The 17,861-nt window shown below is 50.4% G+C and overlaps 1 protein-coding gene across 4 annotated transcripts in view; it reads left to right on the top strand.

Moving 5' to 3' along the window:
- The window catches only part of UBA6 (ubiquitin like modifier activating enzyme 6), a 1,111,768-nt gene that overhangs the window by 717,310 nt on the left and 376,597 nt on the right, over window positions 1-17,861 (top strand). For all 4 annotated transcript variants that reach the window (XM_078676253.1, XM_078676254.1, XM_078676252.1 and 1 more), the window contains exon 26: window positions 2,323-2,392. In XM_078676253.1, the coding sequence (XP_078532379.1) occupies window positions 2,323-2,392 (70 nt within the window). The remainder of the gene's footprint in view (window positions 1-2,322; window positions 2,393-17,861) is intronic.

Genomic DNA, 17,861 nt, shown 5'->3' with positions numbered 1-17,861 from the left:
TCTCCACATGAATAGGGGTGTTTTCTGAGTCCTCACCTCACATTTGTTTCTTTCTTCATGCGCCATATTTAATTTCTTTTTATTTTGTATTATACCTTATGCCTCTTGTCCTTCCCAGCCCTGAAGAGTCACAGAATTACTCCCTGGTGACGAAACACGTTTTGGCTGGTTTTTCTTTCTGTACTTATCAAGAAATCCATATCCATACTAATATAATAAAGAGAGCGCCCAAACCTTTGAGGCGGGTAATCTCACGAACCACAGCACCAATCACAACACCCAATACAGCGTTGGAAAGGGCAGTTGCAGCAGAAGGACATAGGCTATGCAGACTCCCACCATATACATTTAAAAGGTAAAAGAACCGTGCCAGCAAAGTAGTCCCTTGTGGGCGTGTCTGCGTTGTTCTGTGGGCATGTGCTGGGGGCCTGACAAACGCTGGGGGCGTGTGGTATGTTCCGCCCTTTATGCCATGTCTCATATCGTGTGCTAATCCCACCCTGCTCCCTTTAAATACCCCTGCACCCCATGATCATAACCCTCCCTTACTCCTTAAAATACCCCAACACCCTTAAACACTAACCCATCTTAACCCTATAAATATACCCTGTACCCCAAAACCCAAATCTATCCCTAAACCCTAAAAATACCCCTGTACCCTAAAACCCAAACCTAGCCCTGAACCCTATAAATACCCCTGTACCTCAAAACCCAAACCTACCCCTGAACCCTAAAAATACCCCTGTACCCCAAAACCCAAACCTAGCCCTGAACCCTAAAAATACCACTGTACTCCAAAACCCAAACCTACCCCTGAACCCTAAAATACCCCTGTACCCCAAAACCCAAACCTAGCACTGAACCCTTAAAATACCCCTGTACCCCAAAACCCAAACTTACCCCTGAACCATAAAAATACCCCTGTACCCAAAACCCAAACCTAGCCCTGAACCCTAAAAATAACCCTGTACCCCAAAACCCAAACCTACCCCTGAACCCTAAAATACCCCTGTACCCCAAAACCCAAACCTAGCCCTGAACCCTAAAAATACCCCTGTACCCCAAAACCCAAACCTAGCCCTGAACCCTTAAAATACCCCTGTACCCCATAACCCAAAACTATATCTGAACCCTTAAAATACCCAAACACCCCAAAACATATACCTCAGTACCCCAAAACATATACCCCTATACCCATACTTACCTTATCCAAACATTAAAAAAAACATGTTTTTACCATTCATGCATTTACAACGAATTTCGTTGTAAATGTATGCGTGGTAAAAGCATATAAAATGTAATCCCATGCGTTATAATGGCATTGCGGAGTCATGGTACTTTCGTAATGAAAGTATGCAGAATGGTGGTATGCGGAAAGAAAGTTGCGGAATAATGGGTGTTTACCCTCCCCCGGTAAGTACATTGGTGGCACGGCGGCCCACATCTCCAGCAACATACTGATATTTTTTTCACCACCCATTTGAAAAATGCACAGGTCTCTCTCATTGATGGCCAGCACCGATATACACTTTTAGACACACCTTCTGCCACAAGTTCTAGAATTGCGAACTTTAGAGCTGGGGAGCTACGTTCGAATCTCGGCATCAGCTCAACATCCTGTGATTCCAGGCAAATCGCTTTGTCTCCCCGTGCCTACCACAAATGAATGTGTTCTTCTGTAATGTAAATTGTGCTCATGCCATGTTGTCGAGTTCGCGCTATATAATATTGCAAGGAAAAATAAAGTAGGGAAACTCGAGTTCACACACTACTGAATGTGCACTCTTAAGTGCATCAGCAGTGCACTGTGAATCGGAGCGTTTCACAGGCCTGTCACAGATAAGAAATGCTATCTAAACGAAATCCTACAAAACAATATACTACTGGCCGGCAGCAATTCATACCCGGACAACGTCGGGACGGGCTGCTAGTGTGATATAAAAATCATCATAAAGATATTGCTGATGTCGACCGTCATAATTTCTGCACAGAAAGTACTTTAAATAGTATTTTTTACACTAAAACCAATACCCTAAACGTGTGCACAGGACTTGGTTGTAATTTGCAGTGTGGGTCCAGACCCACACACTCGCAGGGGTTTTTTGTTTGGATTTGTTTCCCCTGACCTAGTAGCACTGTATTCATTGCTTACATCACACACTCCATTGCGAACTTGCTTGAGCACCATTTTCTTCCTGTCTTAATCTAAACCCTCCACCGAACCAGTATACTTTTGATCATATATGCATTTCGTATAATACTGAGTCATGAAGTTATGTATGCTCTTGAACATTTAATAACTGCATAATTTTTGTTCAACAGACATTTGAACTTTATAATAAGTGCATCAAAGCTATTTGCAGAAGTTTACGGCATACCTTACTCTGAGAAGGTAAGACATTGATTGAAGTGTTTCTGCTTGTGTGTTTGTGTGCGCATGTTCAGTCTGATGTCAAGCATCTACACAAATTGGGTTTTGCTGTTTTTTGCAAATAACTCATTCTGATATGGACTTCTAACCCCAGATTCCTCACCTTGGAATATTCCCAAAGTGTCAAACTGGATCTGGAAAATCCTGAGCAGTACTTCTGCATGCCGGTAGGTGGCATTGAGCGGCTGTGCATCAAATTTATATTTGTCAAAAGTGACTTAAGCGGTGCCCATATAGGTGCCAACCTGGCACGCTGACATCAATTTGTTTATTTTCATGATAACCGCATGGATCCGGAGAGCTACCACAGTCTTAGGATCCTAACAAGCCCTGAGGCCTTAAACCCAGTGAGGAATGACACAGACAGATGTCTGTCTGATCCCCATTTCATTTGCCTTTCGTGCCAACTCCAGGGCCTGCACCGACTTCAAGTGGATGCATTCCTAGGCAGATTCGCAAGCGGGGGATCAAACTCCTACTGGCGCGTCAGAAGAAGGCTCTGCTCCATTCTCAGTCCTGATCCTGATTGGGCACGTAGTTGGTCCCGCAGACTATCTTCATCCATCTCCAAGTTATTGTCGTTCTGTAAGTCAAAAAAGCACAAGCTTTCTTTGGCTTTTCCTAGTAAGCGCTGAGCTTCTGGAGCCGCACCCAGACAGATGCCGTCACAGGCACTGACATCTGTGCCAGTTCCACTCCCCTCAGCGCTGCTACCAATGACACTCAATGAAGAAAAACCTGTCCTCCTCTCTGAGACCAAGATGCTGCCTCCTCAATGCCGCTTGACTTAGCCACCGGCATAAACATGTCAACCCGCACTGGCACTGCCAACTTTCGACAACCCCACCCCTCATCATCTTGAACCAGACATTGATAGATGGTTGGGAGGTGGCAAAGTTGACTCGCTAGGCATGACGGTGGCCTCATCGGTGGGTCACCGTCACACCTTGCTGTGGTTGACTGGGTTCTAGCCTATTTGGCAATAAGGCTGACACAGCGCTTGAGCACTTTAAGGAGAGTCGGGTCAACTTCAGATCCCTGGGGCTCTCTTTGGATTCCACACAGCAGCACTTCTTCTTTCAGCCCTTCCGTGGCCTGGGCTTCCAAATGTGCCAGTACAACCCCCCCCTCAAGCCAGTAGGCATCCAAGTCTCTTTGTGAGTGGGTACGCGAACCTCACAGATAACGTGGGGCCCAACCAAATCTACTGTCAAGTTTCCAACCCCTAAGGGCTGCCGCAGCCTCCAGAGCCAATTATTGGGCCCTCAATGCAACACACCCATCCTGTTGGCAGAAGAATATTATGCCACCTCCCCTAATGGCAAGAAATAACCTCCAACAAGTGGTGGTCCAATCATACAGGGGGTTCATGCCTTTCAATTTGTGGAAAACCCGCCTCCCTTGCCATCATTCTCATAACGGCTGACTGAGGACCATCAGGAAGTGCATGTCATGTTGGCCAAAGGGACATTGAGAGGGTGTGAGCATCAGAAGTAAGGCATGATTGTTATTCCTGCTACTTTCTGAAGCCAAATGTGACGGTGGCCTCCATCCGATCCTAGATCTTCACCTTCGCAATGCCTTCCCACAGAAAGCGGAATTCAAGATGCTCACTTAGGCATAGGGCCTGTCTGCCTTGGATCCTGGAGACTGAATAGTAGGGTTGGACCTACCGGACACGTTTTTGCACATTACCGTCTAGCAGGTCCACAGGCTTTACCTGTGGTTCAAGGTGGGCCAGGAGAATTTCCAGTTCACTGTGCTTCCCTTCGGCCTCACCAGTGCCCCCCAGGTGTTTATGAAAGTGATGGCGAAGGTAGCAACACATCTAGAGAGAGCAGGATTTCCAGTCTCTACCTCGCTGACTGGGTGTTACAGGCGGGGTCGTCCTAGGTAGTCGTCGCCCACCTCCAGGCTACAGCAAATCCTGTGAATTCGCTGAGATTCACTATCAACATGCTGAAGTCACACCTGGTTCCTCAGATGCTCCCTTTCATCTGAACCAGTCTGGACACAGTGTAGTTCCTTGTTTACCCTCCGGATCATAGAGTCTGGGACACTCGGGCTATGATCCCGATGTTTCAGCTTCAGTTGTGGATCTCAGTGAGACTGACCGTGGGTCTGATGGCCTCCTCCATCCTGCTGGTGAAGCACACCAGGTGGCACATGTGGGCTCTGCAATGGGACCTGAAGTCCTAGTGGGAACAGCATGAGGGGAATTTCTCCGACCTGGTCCAGATCTCGGGGGAGACTGCAAAAGATCTGCAGGGGAGTTTGTCAAAGTTTGATTGGATCAGAAGCAGACTCGCTCCCTTCCCCACAATGAGCTGATAGTGGTGACCGATTCATCACTTCTGGGTTGAGGCAGCCACCTGGTAGAGGTGGAGATCAGAGTACTCTGGTCTCCAGCAGAATCCCAGCTCCATATCAACCTTCTGAAGCTTAGTGCTATCGCTTGGCATTGAAAGTTTTCCTCACATCCTTCGGGGACAAGGCTGGTTGTGTGCAGGGACAACACTACTGCCATGTGGTATTCCAACAAACAGGGCATAGTGGGGTTTTGGGCTCTGTGCCTGGAGGCACTGCGCCTCAGGACACGACTGGATTATCATGACATCTTCCTTGTCATACAACAACTGGTGGAATCTCTGAGTGCCAGGGCAGACAAATTCAGCTGTCAATGCCTTGTAGACCATGAATGATGTCTGCCTTCAGAGGTGGCACAAGGTCTGTTTCAAGATTGGGCAGAACCTTGACTCAATCTGTTTCCCACTCAGGAAAACATGCAATATCAGTTGTTTTTTGCATTGGAGTTTCCAAAGCAGCTCTTGTAAGGATACAGAATCCACTAAGACAGGAACTCCGTACTCCTGTACGCCTTTCCGCCAATACTACTCCTGCCCTGATTTCTCAAGAAGACCAAGACCGACCGGGCCCAAGTCATCCTGGTAGTCTTCTGTGAATAAGCATTTGAACTCCTAGCAAGCTGCCACTGTGGGAGGATCTCCTGTCACAACAGCAGGGAAGATTATTTCACACGAACCACCACACACTCCACCTTCATGCCTTGAAATTAAACGACGATGGTTGAATGCCTTTAGTATTCCTCCCAAAATCAGTGGTGTTGTTTTAGCAACCAGGCATTCCTCGACAATGAGAGAATATGCCTGCTGTTGGGACAAGTTTGTGGCTTGGTTCTCTTCATGACAAGTTTACCCCCTTGCTGCCTCCCTGTTGGATTTACTGTTGTTTTTGTTATGCTTATCCCCTCAAGGCCTTGCCTTGGAAACTGTTAAAGGTTACCCGTCTGCTATCCCTGCCTTCTTATGGTGCTGCATCAGCTCCTTCTTAATTTCAGTCACCCATTGTGGCAAGCTTTTTTAAGAGCTTACAGCATTTGTTTCTACCTATGGCTTTTGTTGTGCCCCAATGGGACCTTAACCTGGTTCTAAATTTTCTTATGTGTTCCTCATTTTGAACACATGCACAGCTGTCCTTTGAGGCTTCCGACACTTAAGGGAAACCTTTTAGTGGAAATTGCATACGCCAGGAGGGTAAGAGATCTTCAAGCTCTTTCTGTTAAGCCCCCTTGCACCACTTTCTACCCAGACAGACTGGTTCTTCTAATCCGAACCTCTTTTCTGTCTAAAGTGATGACCCCATTTCAAATTGTCCAGAACATCAGGTTGCAGAAATTTCTCACTCCACCTCCTCCCTTTCAAGGAGGAAGATAGGCTTCATCCTCTTGACATTTAAATCAGTTGTAACAAGAACAATGGGTGCAGAATGAGCTCTTCATTGGGTTCACTGGAATAAAAAAATAACAGGGGATTGCAGATTTGGACCTTCTTCTATTAGGTTGTGCTCTGCATAAGATCCTGCTATGCCTTGGCTAACAAGCAGCTTTCTGAAGGCTTGTGAGCTCACTCCACCAGAGCCAAGACAGCCACTTCTGCATTAGTGTGCGGTGTCATGTCGTGGACATCTGTCAGGCTGCTACATGGGCATTACTCCACACATTCACAAAACAATACTGCCTGGACAGTCAGGCCCATCAAGACAGGCATTTTGCAGTCCTTCAGGATTTTTTGGTTTAAGCCGATTCACAAACCTACCTCTTGGGAGCTATTGCTTGTGTATCTTTTCTAAGGGAAGGAATCTGCAGTTAGAGGTCCATATGAAAAGAACAAGTTGCTTACCTTCAGTAACACTCTGTTAGAGACCCTACCTAGGTTCAGATTTTTCCCCAATCCTCTCTTACTCCTCGCTTTGGGAAATGGTCCTAACAGAAAAAATCTTATTAGGTTCTGCACACTGGTCATACATTTTTCAGTCATGGCTCTGCGGTTTTGGAATGGAATTTGTCACAAAAGAAACTGATGTCAGTGCGCCGGAGTGGTCCCTATATCGGCACCGTGCATGTCACTTCTGATACGGATGATGTTGATGTGGAGCTGCTAAGTGCCCCCCTACCTGCGCACAGAGGTACGACTCAAGATTTTCCAGACCCTGTCTGGCACCTAGGGAATATTCTAAGGTGAGGAATCTGCGTTTAGAAGTCTCTACTAGAAAAGGCATTACCAAAAGTAAGTAACTTGCTAGTTTAGACATAGTTACAATGGAAAAATTAGCAAAATGATTTCAACTCAATGGGAGAACTGTATAGATAAAATGAGTTATAAAGTAGGAAGATATGAAATAATTAGTAGAGCAAGTAAGCACTTATTTCAAATAATGAGATGGGCTTTTTTGTGCTTCCTAAAGACAGAGAGGGTGGACATAGTTCTGAAGTTGAAGGGTAAAAGTGCTTCAGTTACTGGTAGCGATACCACTGCAAGAACGTTTTTTCACTGGGTATTTTCTGAATTTGATGGCTTCAAGTGTAGGAGTTACATCTGCTACCAGCACTTCATTAAAATACATTTCCAAAGTACACTCTTGACACAAGAAGAGCATGAACTGCTATTATTTGGTGGTCTGTAGATATGCCATGTTTAATTTCCTTGAGGGATCGCAGATGATTTTGCCATGTTATTCTATGATATGAGAGTTAGTGTGGGATCTAGGATTAAGGCACGTGGTTCTATTATGGGAGAAATTGTAGGAGAGAAGACAGCAAGTTTCAGAGAGTCTAGTTCCAAATGTACACTTGTTTGGAGTTGTAAATAGAAGGAACTCTGTTTTCTGTGGGTTTACCAAAAGCCAGCAAAGCTATTTGATTTGAAAATCATTTTAAGAACAGTAACATTTAATCTGGATGTTTCTTCTTACATTTATTAGCTGATAATAATGGTTTCTGTGGTGATGTTAGATTTATTTTCTAAAATATACTGCAGCGTCTTACCCAGAATGTATGACTAATACTGTTTTAGAAACTATGCGAAATGTTATTTTACTTTTTACTTCTTTAGTGTGTGGTAATGCACCATGAGGTATATTTTCCTTTTCAGTTCCATCTAACATTATAAGTGTGAAGCTGTCACAGAAGCACATGACTTTTTTTTGATAATCAACTTTATTGGTTTTATTGGTAACAGAAAAATTCATTGGTTGCAGATCAAGCACATTATTAAGGTGAAGTACATTCAGGGAAATCCGACAAAAAACACATGAGGCATAACTGAAGTGAGTGCGACATTCACATACAACTATGCATGTACAAGACTTAGTCGGACCCTTCAAACAGGTAATAAATTGAACCATACCCCACACCTTGCCGAAGAGGTCGGGACATCCCCGGCCCTCGAAGAGGGGTTCTGCCTGGGCTCCGCACCAATCCACCCCTCTCCTCCATTTCTGCACAGTAGGTGACTTGGCCTGGGACCAGAGCGTTGCTATATTTCTCTTTACCACCGCCACTGCCGTCCCCAGGAAGCGCTTGTCCGCCCTGGATCCGTCGAGGCCATCAAACACCCCCAAAAGCAGGTGCACCGGATTGTGGCGAACCTCCCACCCAAGGGCCCGTGTGAGTTTGAGCTCCACCCCTCTCCAGAACGGCGCCAGAGCAGGACACTGCCATACCACTTGATGGAAATCTGCTGGAGCGTGATTGCAGTGCACGCAGGCCGGGGAGGATCGCATGCGGGCGCTGAAGAGGCGTGCCGGAGTGAGATATGTCGTATGGAGGTAGTAAAGTTGACGAGGCGTAACTTGGAGGATGTTGTCAAAGTTCTGGGGGCCATAAGGGCGTCTCTCCAATCCGCCTCTTCCAGGGGACCCAGCCACCCCTCTCAGCGTGCCCGAAGCTGATCCAAGGACGCAGGACCATTGTTCACCAGGGATTGGTAGATTTGTGACAACCCCCCACCTACCCAGGTCCCCCATCATCATCTGGGCCTCCAAGGGACTGAATTCCGGGAAGGAGGTGGGGGATGGAATGTGTGTGTGGAGTTCGTGCCTGAGTTGTAAATATTTATAAAATTGGGAGGGGAGGAGGGCGTGGCACTGTTGCAAGTCTGTGAAAGATCTAATGTGGTCCCCCACCCACACATCTCCGAGTAGCGAGATCCTGACGAGATCCCAGCGACGGAAATCCCGTAGGGACGAGACCTCCTGCAGCCAAGCTCCACTCCACATAGGTGTCTGTCTGGTGAGTTTCCGGTCCCACTGTACATGGCGGAGAGCTGTACGTCAGACCATGAGCACCGCCCTGGTGACAGGGGGTAGAGCCTGCGGCACCGGGCTGCCATACAGGAATGCCTGGATCCGCGTGAAGTCCATCTCCCTGAGTTCCACCCGGTACGCCGGGTCGGAAAAGCCGCCCGCGAACCGATCATGGATCACGATGATCCTCGTGGCTAGGTAGCAGAGGTGGAGATTAGACACCCCTATGCCCCTGTCAAAGGGGGGAATACAGTGTGCAAGGGACATTTGCGGCCTCCCTCCTCCCCATAGAAACCGGGTGAAAATGCCATCTAATTCCCGTAACCAGCTACCCAGGAGGTGAGTGGTGATATTTTGTAGGATGTACAGGAAGCAGGGGAGGATCATCATTTTAAAGAGAGCACTCCTGCCCAGGGGGTTGAGGGGGAGGGTTTGCCATTTCTTGAGGCACGCCTTCACTCTAGTGACCAAGGGGGCAACATTCAGGGCACATTCAAGCTCCGGTAAGAGGGTGACCCACACACCTAGATACTTGAAGGATTGTCTGCAGAGGGGAATATTTGTTTGCCAATCAAAGCATGCCCGGGAGGAATGCAAAGGGACTAGGGTGAATTTCACCGGGTTGAGTCGAAGACCAGAGACCCTTTCAAAGGCGGAAAGGGCCTCTAGGCATTTGGGACCGGAGCTTTCTGGGTCTGCCAGAAAAAGCAGGACGTCGTCTGCATATAGGGCTATCTTGTCAAACTGATTCCGATCCCAGGCCCATCCACGGATGAGGGGGTCTTGGCGGATGAGCGCCGCCAGGGGTTCCATCGCCAAAGCGAAAAGAAGCGGCGAGAGTGGGCAACCCTGGCAGGTGCCCCTCCGGATGGGAAACATCTCAGATAGCTCGCCATTAATGAGGACACGAGCCCTAGGGTTACATAAAAGGACCCTAATAAGGCGTCGGAAAGGAAGGCTAAAACCCATCCTCTCCAGCACATCCTCGAGGTAGCTCCAGTCCACCGTGTCAAAGGCTTTTTCAAAATCAATGAAAAGCAGAGCCAGGTATGAGGTCAGATGATGATGGTGGGCCAGAGCCAGGTGGAGGCGGCGTATGCAATGTCGGGTACCCCTGGCAGGCATGACCCCTCACTGGTCGGGATGGACCAAGTCCTGCAGGAGTGGACGGAGCCGTTGGGCTATTGCAGGGGCGAAAATCTTTACCTCGGTATTAATCAGAGAGATTGGGTGGTAGTCCGCGCAAACAAGGGAGGGCGGCTGCATCTTTGGGTGGACCACAATAGTGGCCACATCAGTTTCGGGTGGGAAGGACCCTTCTTCCACTACGTATTTAAACAGCTCCGTCAAATGGGGAACCAATTTGTCACTGTAGGTCGCGTAATACTCCTGGGGGTAGCCATCAGGCCCGGGCCTTTTTGCCTGGATGTAACAGTCAAATTACCCTGTGTATCTCCTCTGGGGTAAAAGGGTGGTCCAGAGTTTCGGAGACCACCCGGGGAAGGCAGGGCAGCTGGGTACCGGTCTCAGGCAACAAATCCGCAAGGGGAGTACAAAGAAGGCAGGCAGCATAGCGGGTCACATAGTAGCCAGCGAAAGTCTGCGCAATGACAATGGACGTCACATGGTGGATCACAGTTTCCGTCCAAATCTCAGGGATAATGCGGTTAACTTTGGGATAGGACACTAGGTTGTGAAGTAACGTGCCATTTTTATCACCCCAGCCATAGATACGTGCCACCAAAGAGCGCCATTTTAGCGGACTCCAGCGAGATCCGACGAATCTCTTCGCGGACCAGTGTAAGCTGCCGAGAGGAGGCATCGTTGTCAGCGGTCAATTGGACTCCCTTCAACTGCGCTGCTTTGGCCTCTAGCTGCACGAGCTGAGCTGACTGCTCCACAGGTTTCGCGTGGACCAGACCTCTGGCCACACCCCGAACCACGGCCTTGCCGGCCTCCCACAACGTCCCCGGTGAGGGAACTAAGCCCGTATTAGTCGAGAAATAGTGCCGCAGCTCCTGCCCAAGGGATTCCACAAGTGCAGAGTCCTGCAGGAACCAGGGCGTTCTGTCGCCAAACCGCACGTAGGCCAACAGGGGAGGTCCCAATACAGAGGGAGACGAGGGGAATGATCCGAGATCCCTCTGGGCAATATAGCAGTCCCAGACATCAATTGACAGTCCGTCGCAGGCATCAGGAGCAGGTCTATACGGGAATGGGTGTGATGGGCTGCCGAGGTGTGGGTTTATTGTTCCTTACGGGGGTTCCACACCCTCCAGACGTCACAGAGGCCCAAGGCAGACTACCAACCAGACAGGCGCTTTGCAGAGGCAAGACAGTGGGCCGATGGAATACCTGTCGCATCACGCGAAGGCTGCAGGACGGCGTTAAAGTCGCCATCAACAACAGTCAGGCCCTGTGGGAAGGTGGAAATCACCGGTGTGAGGCAACGAAGGGTGGAGGCCATGACGGCGGGGGGAATGCATGTACACAGGAGGTTCAGAGGGTGACCCTCGATCGTCCCCGTCATGGCCACATAGAGGCCTTGCGTATCAGTCTCGGCTCTGGCCAGGGTAAAGGGAAGCCCTTTCCTAAGTAATATGGCCCACCGCCCAGGAGGTGTGACGGTGGGCGCTACGGAGGACGGGCGTGCATTTGATCCGGTCAGGAAGGCCGTTAACATTCCAATAGAGGATGTGGAGGGTCCTATTAAAGGTGCGGGTCACCAGGATGGGTGGTATGTGGAGGAACAGATGCAAGTGTGGGGGCGTCTGAGACCCAAGGGATACACCCACCCGAAGCCCGAGACCATGAGTGGAAGGTATGGGAACTGGTGATCTGCATGTCGTCGGCAAGGACATATATGTGCACTCGGCTACCAATGAGAACAGGAAACCGGCCCGTAGGCGGCTAAAAACAACAAACTGTTGGGAGACAACGGTCTTCTCCCCTCCCCACCCCTCCCAACTCCGCCCACCCTACACTTCTGAAGTGGAAGCATCTGTCGCCCTGAAGGAAACCCCATCAACCCCACAGTGAGGTAAACTGCTAAGCTAAAACGGTTAGCGAAACAAGAACATGGCTGAGCTGGACCCCCTCCATGTAATTGAATAAAATCTCAACTGCTGTAAACATGATAAGATAATCTTGCAACCAGTACTATATACCAGACCCGGGACTGAGGTGGAAATCGAGTCACCAAACCGAGTGGGTTAGTAGAGCCGGATCGGCCCGACTCAGGAAGTTCAAGAGCGGTCACATTGCAGGGGCCCTCAAAAGGTGAGATACAGATTGCACATTGTGTGGCGCGGGTCAGATGTCCTCCTCCCCACTAGATCCACGGGTCAAAGGGCTCCCGGACAGGTCCGAGTCCGACACAGCCCTCCGCAGGGTTTCAGAGGGCCCCGGGACGCTGCCCATATCGATCAGTGAAGTAGTCAGTCTGGGAGAGGCGGATCTCCGAGTCGGGGTCTGGGACGGAGAGCCCTGAGTCTGTGCAGCCGGTGAGTGGGACTCCCCTCCCCGGCTGCCGGTCCTCCTGCGGGACCTGGTCCGGCACCGCCGGGGCTTAGGCGCGTCCGGTTGCGGCTGCGTGGGGACCCTCCGAGCGGGAGAGAGAGTCGGTCCAGGCAGGAGGGGTCGCTCCTCCGTAAGCCAGGTCCAGGCCGCCTGGGGGGTGTCGTAGAAGAATGTCTTGTCCTGGAAGATGACCTTGAGCCGAGCCGGGAAGAGGAGACCATAACGAAGGCCCATTGCCCCGAGGTTTTGTTTGACTTCATCATAGGATCGGCGTTGAGTCTGCACCTCCCTGGAATAGTCCAGGAAGACCATAATTCTGGAGTTCTGGAACTGCAGCGGACCATGCACCCTGGCCGCCCCCAGGATAGGGTCCCTGTCTCGGAAATTGAAGATTCTCAAGATAATGGGGCGAGCAGGAGCTCCAGGCGGAGGCTTGGGAGCCAGGGAGCGGTGAGCCCGCTCCACGGCGAACCAGGGTGAAAGTTTCTCTTTGGGCATCCAGAAACGCACCCAGGTTTCTATAAATGTGTCACCATGGCCCTGCTCCACTCCTTCAGGAAACCCCAGAAGGCGCAGGTTGTTCCTTCGAGCCCTATTTTCGGCATCTTCGGCCCTACGATGAAGCTCCGAGGTCTGTGTCTGAAGGCAGGCCACCTTCGTTTTGAGTTGGCCGATATCATCTTCCGCCGTGGAGATGCAGGATTCCGCCTCCGTGATGCACGCCGTGGCATTGCGTAGGTCCTGACGGATAAGAACGACATCCACCCTCACTTCGCCAATTTTGCTCTCCACTGAAGCCTGCGATGAGCTTAGCGCGTGAAGGATAGTGGAAAGATCGCCCTGGCGGTTCCAGACGCGACAGGCGCCCCTCCGCCCGGATCCCGATCTGATGTAGTGAATAGATCCATTTTCGTTTGGGTTGGAGGAACAGGATTCTGTGTGGTGCGGATTCTGCCCATCTTCCCGGGGCAGAGGTCTGACCCGACCCGGCGGGCTCCGGCGTCGGCCCCCCAAAGACGGGAAGGGGGGACCCCCAGCCACCCAGACAGTCAATGCTCAGATTCGGGCACCCAGGTCCACCCCCCCAAACCTGACCGAGACAGGAGGGGGAGAGCGACCCGGGCTCGCCCCCCGGGGCCGAGCTGGGTGGACCCCCCGGGGGACAGGCCAGGCCAGTCCAGGCACCCGATGTCACAGCAGTCCGTCAGCCCCACTCCCCACCTGGATGAAAAGTGCGGGGGACGGAGTCGGTAAGTTACTCTCCCGCCCTGCTAACCGACACAGTGGCCGATCCCCTGACTGTACCCCACTCACCTCAGTAAGTTCTGAATGAGTGGGGAGGGAACACGCCCGAGCCTGGTCCCGGACGACTCGGCAATGGCGGGCGCTCCACTCTGCCCGCACCGGGCCGCAGCAATGTTCCAAAAGTCCAGTCTGGAGCAGCCCAGTCAATTGCACCAAGGAGAGCACCGCTTGTGGCCCCAGACAGCACAGGGTCCGGGTCCGCAGTCAGCCGCCGCGTAGCAAAGCCAGTCCAGGGGCCCCAGAGAAGGGAGAGCACCAAGGGCAGTAGAGGAGAAAGGGGAGGGGGAGGCCCACGGTCACCTCCACCCCTCCCGCCACCCGGTACAGTGGCCGACCCCCAACCCCGAATCCCGCACACCAGCACTGGAGGAGACACCGCCTGCAGGGGGGTCAGTCCTCCTCACCCGGCCAGGCACACAGGCTCCATCCCTCAATCACGGGGCAGGGGGGGACGAGGTCTCATCGCCACAGCAAGGCCAAATTGCATCAACCTCACCAAGGGCGGAGGCCCGACCCAGGGCAGCAGAACACACACCCCCCGGCGGCCCATTCACTCACCGGGGGGCCGACCACGGGACCACTCCGCCACCACACTTCGCCACCCGATCCCAGCGTCCGAGCCAGCCAGGCCGAAGCGTCCTTGTCCCGAGGACTCGGGCCGTCCACAGATCCAGGAGCGGAGCAGGCTCAACGTCTCCCCAGGCCAGGTCCATGACCAGGAGGCAGCAGTGGCTGAGCCCAGCCGCGTCCCCACCGGCTCAGTCTCGGGGGCAGCACCAGGGCCCAGCAAGCAGGCGGAGCCCCCCTTCTCAGCGTCCAGGGCAGCGGGCGGCCAGGCTTCGTGATCCCGCGCAGCCCCCCGCCTCCACCTCACCGCAGATTCACCAGGAGCAATCCGCTGGGGCCACCACCTCTCCGTCGCCGCGTCGGGCCCCCCACAGATCTCCAGCGACTGACAGTTACTCCGGCCGAGAGCGGGCCGCGGGCAGGTCCGCCATTTTCTCTCGGGCCCGCGGGCAAGGGGCTAAATCGGGTTGGCGGAGGCTTCTGCGCTGTCAATAGGGCTGCACAGCAACGGTGGTGGCAGAACACCGGGACTTCTAGCCCCGGTCTGATGGCAGTGGATTGCAGGCGGATGACGGAGGGGGTCCAGAGGACTCTTAGAGTGCGACCGCCATCTTGACGCCTCAAACCACCCTTGTGATCGCACATGACTTTTAACAGATGTTAATTTGATAACACTATTCTGCCTACTGTTAGAAATTGTAAACCTTGGAAAGCAGCCACAATCTTTTGCAAATAGCCATCTCAAGGTGTAATGCTATGGGCCAAGTTCAATTGGTTGCAAGAATTCATTTATTTTACATGGGCAAAGCAGATCCAATTTTGTCCTAAGCTCACCTCAAAGCTCATTCCTTCTACTGACAGAAGAATAATCTCTCAACAGCTGCTTATTGAGCAAGTATTTGCGAAGCCAGTAGGTCTGATTTTAATGTTCCAACATATGTAAACACAAGCATTCTCTCATTCCATTTATGTGTATTGCACACACAAATGCTCATTATCACATTAACGTCTGGCTTATTGGTCTTACCAGTGCTGAGGGAAAAGTAAGAAAAAATGATTTTCTTTCTACAATACTTTTTTTAACAACTTTTATTGGTTTTTCGGTTGCCAGCATTCTATTATCACATGTTGTTTAAAATTCAGTGGTTATCCACCCTCTAAGACCAGAAGGTCCAGGGGTTGAAGATCATCAAGAGGGTAAATCTAAAAGAGGTGACTCCTCTGTTCTACCCAATGCAACTTGACATTCCCAACTGTCTCTCCCCAGTCCCTTCGTCCCTGAAGTGTCTGTTATGTGGTTTGCAAAATGTGAATACATCCGTGTGTTAGGAATCATGCAGAATGTATTGGTCAGGCCGTGGTATGGATACCCTCCCAATCTGTGTGAGATCTGACTCATAATAAGATCATGGGGGATGATGGTCGAATTCTGGGGGGAGGGGTCTAGTAGCCCTCAGGACACTCAGTCCCAGGTGGGGTGTAGAAGGATGTGCTGTCACTCTATCTCTGAGGTCCCAAATATGTCGAGGTCCCGGTGACCCGTCCCTGAGGGAAATAGGACATGTATTTGGGAAGCCAGTCTACTTTCATTTTCACTGTTAATATTTATTGAATACTTATAGGAAATAAAGAGTTGCTTGTGACAAGCAGTGTGATAAAATAGCCCCTCTTGCCTTCAAATTGATACACTTCCAAGGAAGTAGAATAATGCACCAAATAGCGGAAAAAAAAGAGGTGGGTTATTCTCGCCTAGGTGGAGCCGAAGCTTAACACTGTATTTTAAATAATTTTCAACAGCTTTGTTGTCGAGCCAGACGAAAAACACTGATATGTCACTTGTTAATGACACCAGCAGCTCCCCGTGATTCGCCTGTGAAGATTCACATCTACAAAATGGGTTCATGGGTTAAAAAGAAAATTGTTGAATGCTTTTTTTTATTGTTGGTTTCCTTAAGATTCCTAATTGATTCCTCCAGAGAAAAAAACGCATCTGTGCAGTCTGTACAGATAAGCACCATGCCTCTGCAGTAGGCCAGAAGAGGATTCCAGGTGACCACCACTGCCTCTGCCACAACAATACACCAATCGGTTGTGCCACATCGCCAGTGACACCCAGAATAAGTGCCATAATCCCTCAGTAACACAGTGACTACCAGCCTGCACATGCCCATTGTTGATATGCATATATGTTAACATTTCATTGTCCCACAAATTTAAATAAAAACAAAGCTGATGCAAATGTGAGCAAATATCTTTCTTCCTCATTTGTTTTAGTGCTTAGGGTAACCTCAACCAACACAAGCCAAATAGGGACTCTTATTCAAATGCCAAACGTTCATATTAGAACATTACTACCTGGTCTGTATAATATCCTTGTAATGCACAGTTTACTAGCTGCTGCAATGAAAGTACAGTTTCTATATTTGTCCAATTTCTGGACTGACACAGTAATGCTCATTGTCAAGTTTAGTGCTACAGTAATGCATCTTTTTGCCCATTTACCAAAAGACCTAGTTAGGCATAATCGCTAAATTTCTACTGTGTACCCTAAGTCCACATATTTGCCAGTTTTCATAAACAAGCAGCATTGTACACATTTGCATAGGTTTCTACAATACCCCAGTAATTACACATCTTTTGAAAGCTTACACATATTTGAGATAGTTTGTGTAGTACAGAATGGCACTTATCCAGGCACATAGGCATGCAGGCAGGCATACAGATACAGCGACACAAAGGTGCACAGCACAGTTAAGTACACATATACCCATACAGGCATGTAGAAATTGCGAGTCATGCCTGCAATGAGGCGTGTATTAAATCCTAGTGATATAGGCGGTCTCAGCAGACAAGCGAAAAGGCACACATAACCCCCAGATGATGCATACATGCTTATACAAAGACACAGCAGAAAGGCAATACCCTCTTAGTGCGGCTTGACCTAACTTTAAAGTCACTCTCAGGGCCTATCACTCACGAGCAGCTGTGATTCTGTAGTGATCTAGTCAGTGTACGCTGCTGAAGGCAGCTGAACCACTATGCGACAGAACCAGTGGACAGTCAATCAAGCAATCAAAACATTTGTAAAGCGCACTACTTACCCGTCAGAGCCTCAAGGCGCTGGGGGGGCGGGGGAGGGAGGGTTGGGGGGGGGAATGCTGCTACTGCTCGAAAAGCCAGGTCTTGAGGAGTCTTCTGATGGTCAGCAGGTCTTGGGTCTGCGGTAGGGGGATGAAGAGGGTGTTCCAGGTGTTGGCGGCGAAGTGGAAGAAGGATCTGCCACCAGAGGTTGCTGTTCGGATGAGGGGGACTGTGGCGAGGGCGAGGTCGGCGGAGCGAAGCTGGCGGGTGGGGGTGTAGAAGCTGAGGCATCTGTTGAGGTGCGCTGGTCCGGTGTTGTGGCGTGCCTTGTGTGCGTGGGTGAGGAGCTTGAAGG

Source organism: Lissotriton helveticus, chromosome 2_1, assembly GCF_964261635.1.
Source record: "Lissotriton helveticus chromosome 2_1, aLisHel1.1, whole genome shotgun sequence".
NCBI lineage: Eukaryota > Metazoa > Chordata > Amphibia > Caudata > Salamandridae > Lissotriton > Lissotriton helveticus.
This window is presented reverse-complemented; position numbering and strand designations above follow the sequence as displayed.